The 4,320-nt window shown below is 38.8% G+C and overlaps 1 protein-coding gene across 1 annotated transcript; it reads right to left on the reverse strand.

Annotated features, from left to right (window-relative positions):
* Nucleotides 1–971: 971 nt before the first annotated feature.
* LOC112738142 (aluminum-activated malate transporter 9) lies at nucleotides 972–3,963 on the reverse strand. Its single transcript, XM_025788457.3, has 6 exons — nucleotides 3,360–3,963; nucleotides 2,902–3,039; nucleotides 2,498–2,767; nucleotides 2,276–2,412; nucleotides 2,045–2,191; nucleotides 972–1,967 (listed from the first exon to the last, which is right to left on the reverse strand). Exons 1-6 carry the CDS (start codon nucleotides 3,760–3,762, stop codon nucleotides 1,251–1,253), a joined length of 1,812 nt encoding a protein of 603 aa, XP_025644242.1. The 5' UTR covers nucleotides 3,763–3,963; the 3' UTR covers nucleotides 972–1,250.
* Between the last annotated feature and the right edge of the window lie 357 nt (nucleotides 3,964–4,320).

Below are 4,320 nucleotides of genomic sequence, written 5' to 3' on the forward strand. Positions count from 1 at the left end.
GCAAAGTAGCAAACAATCGTACCCTCTTTCATCTGCAAATAGAAATTCTCTTTCACCAAAATTCTCTTCCACTTCTGCATCTCAATTTAGACCATCTCCTAACACAGTTGGAGAAAAAAATAGAAGAAAAAGAAAAGAGATAGTATACCAAATTCTAGAAAATTGAAGCATGGACGGAATCATCGTTGAGGTAATTGAAAAGGCATAGTATTCTCACACCGTCAGCGCCGAGGGGGAGCTCCACTGCTCCGCTGAGGAACTCACACCTTCAATGGTGGTGGCGATCTCCCCTGCTTCTCTCAGAAACGACCTGGGTCAACAAGTATCCGCCTGTAACTGCAGGCGACCGCCTTCCGATACTACGGCAACAAGTACAGTCGGAACCTAGTTCGAGACGAGGCCTTCCCAGCACGAGTGCCCGACACTTGCTACTTTTGGGTTTGGGAATTTCTCAAATTTTTCCACCAATTTTAATGAAGGGTTCTGTTTGGTTTTCCGAATTTCACAAATTTCTCTCCCATCATTCACTCCTGAATGCTGTAACTGTTAATTACTATGGTTTGCTGATCCAAAACTTTTAGCCCACGTTCATTAGTGCGTTCAGCCGTTTACCGTGACTAGATGGGTCAAACCTTTGGTCAGTTTACTTCAAATGTGCCACAGGTCGTTTCTGGATTGGATGCTGCAGCTTAGCCACCATATTCATGCAATCCACACAGTCACCGCAGACCGCACCTAAATAAATATCTAAGTAGACTCTAATTTTTGGTTTCAATGAACGTTCTGGCAATTTTCATCTGAGGACGATACAGACACGATGTGATAATACCATAACTCCAAGCATCCCCAAGTAATGGAGATTTCACAGTTAGAAAAGGAAAGAAAATTCCAACAAAGCAGAGGGACGAGTTAGCACCCTTCTATATCTTGAATCGGTAATGGAGATTTCAGAGTTAGGAAAGAACCTAAGAGACGTTAATAACCAATTTTATACGTTCATGGCTATAGTCAAAACAGTATTTTATTTACAAAAAGTGAGTTATGACTCTAGTTTATAAGATTGATAGCGATTTCTCGCAGTTTGTGTTTAAAAGTTTCAACTTGTCTTCAAAGGATGCCTAGTTCTCGAACTCAAGACATCACTCAAAATCTTTCAAAAGAAGACTGGGGTGAAGCTGGAAGCATTACATGACAATTTCAACTCAAATCAGGGATGACTTACATGCAGCAGCTCCGCATGTTCTCATGCATCATTCCTTGGATCTGAAGCAATTAAACAATCTCGTCCAAAACCCATCAGATGTTACTGGTACTTGTTGCTCAAGAGGATCCACAAAGTTTGCTTTCTCACCTAATTCTTCAAATGAGTCCACCAGGTTCTGAAGCCTTGCTACAAATTCAATCAGCAGCGATGTAAATGTTGCGAGGGAAAGTGCTTTAGCACTTTCGTAAGTCCTTGATTCTTCCTCCTCTTTTGCCACTGTATCTGCTTTGTAGTAGACATGAGCAGGCCAAGATATCTGTTTCCTGAACATGTTTTCAGAGCCAACAGCTGCAGGCTGTGGCATGGCAGTGTGATCATCCGGGATTGATTTTCCAGTTTCATCCCAACCGTTTGGAACTTGAACTGATCTGAGATCAAGAACAGCTTCACTAAGAGACTTATACTCCAGGAATTTTCGTTCCTCGTCTATGTCAAAGAGGCCTGGCCCTTGTTGGGGCTTGCTCTCCTCCTCTCTTGGTCGGTTTCCGATTTCCCAACTCTCTGAATTTACTAGAAGGTAAGATTTTTTGTCAATCTTCTGTTGCAATTCTTCAGCTGCCTCGTGTACTTCATACAGCAAGTCTTCGCGGCCAAGTTTCTCCTGCTTCTTAACTTTGTTACCGAGTTCACGGAGCACTTTCGCCCCTTCAGAACCTACCCTTTGAAGCTCACTACGGAAAACATGTCTCATCTCAGCTGGGGCCTATGCATAAAAAAGGAACCTGAGTAAACATGGGGATTGAAAGAAAAATTAGAAAGAGAAGTTATCAGACAAGGTACCTGAATTTCAGAAAGTATGCATCCATGCATAGCCATGACCATAAATGCACAATGCCTTAGCGCCCCACTTACTTTTACATAATTCTTCCATGGATAGCTAAGCATTTTGTAACGACCATGAGGGGGTTCCCAAACAGCAAACCCTAGCTTCAATCAATAATGTGTCAATGATGAGTAATGAAGATGATGGTTACGAAATTCACAAAAAAAGGCAGAAAACAAAGATGGTACCAATGCATCCTCTTTACTGGTAGACTCAACAGCTGATCTATACCCGCTGTAAAGTGGATCATCCGCAGCCTGGTAAGTAAGAATTTTCGATGGCACCCTCTTATATTCAACACAATTAAGATAGTTATTGACAACACCTGAAAAGAATCAGAATCAGTAAACTAGATGGTAAGTAGAAATTTGTAATTATATGTGATAATGAGGAAAATGCTGTAAGACAACCTTCCAAAGATGTTGCAACACCCATGAAATTTTTTGCCACAAGATGATGCAGATCCTCGCCAGCCCAGATTGGATAGATACAAACATTTACTCCCAAAGATACAGCAGCACCAATTGCAATGAGCAAAAATCTATTTATAGCCGTATCAAGAAATTCCCCTGTTTGATAGCCCGACACAGTAATGTAGCAATATGTGATCAAGAACACACGGAACCCATATTCATAGGGCTTCATAGTCGGGTATAGTTTTGCATAAGTGGCACAACATCCTATCAATCATAATATCACATAGTTTGTCAGTAAACCAAGTATAGGTAAAGATGTTAAAAATAAATCCTCACGCAAAATCAGAAAAAGATAGAATATTGATGAACAAGAAAAGAAAGTGATTGGAAAACCGGACCTACAATGAAGGTGCTAATGATAACTATAAGTTCGTCATATGGTCCAGCCAATGCCCATAATTCTGACATTGCCAAGGCAATTCCTCCAGCGGACAACGTTCCCAATCCTCTGTTAAATCCCTTACTGAGAGTTGCCCCTGCACCACCATTTCACTTGTTTAATTAATTGTAAGCAAAAGATACACAGATTGGATCAAATATAAGATGAAAATAAATATAAGATCAAACATAAGGAATTAGATCCTAGTTAATTAAAAAATTTAAAACAATAGTGTGTATAAATCATACTGAAACAGTGATATTACACTGTTCATTAAACAATACAGGATTCCTTATGCGAAAACTGCTGGGTCAATTCCAACAATGAAAATAAATAAATCTGCAAAAGAATTCTAACTTCCAAGTATTAAAGAATTGACCCGCCCCCTCCCTCAAAAAAGAGCACGCACACACATACCTATGCTGAATTCGAAGACGACGACGACGGTCATGATGGCCCAGACGGAGTAGCGGCTAATATCCTGAAAGGGTTCTTTGAAGAAAATTAAGAGCGAGATGAGTGCAAGAGCAAGTCCCATCTTCGCCGAGAAAATAACGTTCCTTGGGTCAGACCGACCCATCTCCCAAGCCTTAACCGCCACGCGCTTCAAACTCTTCCAGCACTTCACCGTCCCATCGGAAAACCCTCGATACCACGGGTTACTGCAGCAGCAGCGTTTGGCGGAGTACTCCTCCTCCTCCTCCATGGGCATGGGAATCCCTAGTTGGGAATATCCGTCACTCTTCATGGAAAGAAGCCTCTCTTTCTTCTCCGCGAGGCTCTGCCGGAATGACCCCGATTTCCCCAGCTTCGGAGCCATACTTTCTTCTTGCTTCTGCTTTCAGCAATATTGAGTGCAATGATCTTTGCTGAATAGTAACGGTTAACACGAGAACTAGTAAATTATGGGGCCAGAACCCAGAAGAGTGGTAATTTAACTAGTTTTATTATTTAAAAACAAAAAGGGTATATACCTAAGATATTTTATATATAAATAAGATACAAGATTTATGTTTATTTTACAATTTTTTCAATAATTTATTGGTTAATAATATAAAAATATTTAATATTGGCCTTTAAAAGGTAAACTTCAGGGACATTATTTTGAGTTACAGTCCAGTTGTTATTATATAAAAATAGGGATTTTTAATTTATTTTTTTTATTTTTTTATAATATATGATGTAACGAGTTTGAAATTTTAACAAGAGATGAAAACACGATATATATTATATAAAGTTTTTTATATAAATTAATTTTTTAATTATTTTTAATGTCTTTTTTAAATTATATAAAGTATTTAAAAAAATTTTATTTTAATAATTAATAATATATACTATTTCTAAACTCATTTTAAGAAGACATATTAATAATAAGGTT

Source organism: Arachis hypogaea, chromosome 13 (assembly GCF_003086295.3).
Source record: "Arachis hypogaea cultivar Tifrunner chromosome 13, arahy.Tifrunner.gnm2.J5K5, whole genome shotgun sequence".
In the NCBI taxonomy this organism is placed as follows: domain Eukaryota; kingdom Viridiplantae; phylum Streptophyta; class Magnoliopsida; order Fabales; family Fabaceae; genus Arachis; species Arachis hypogaea.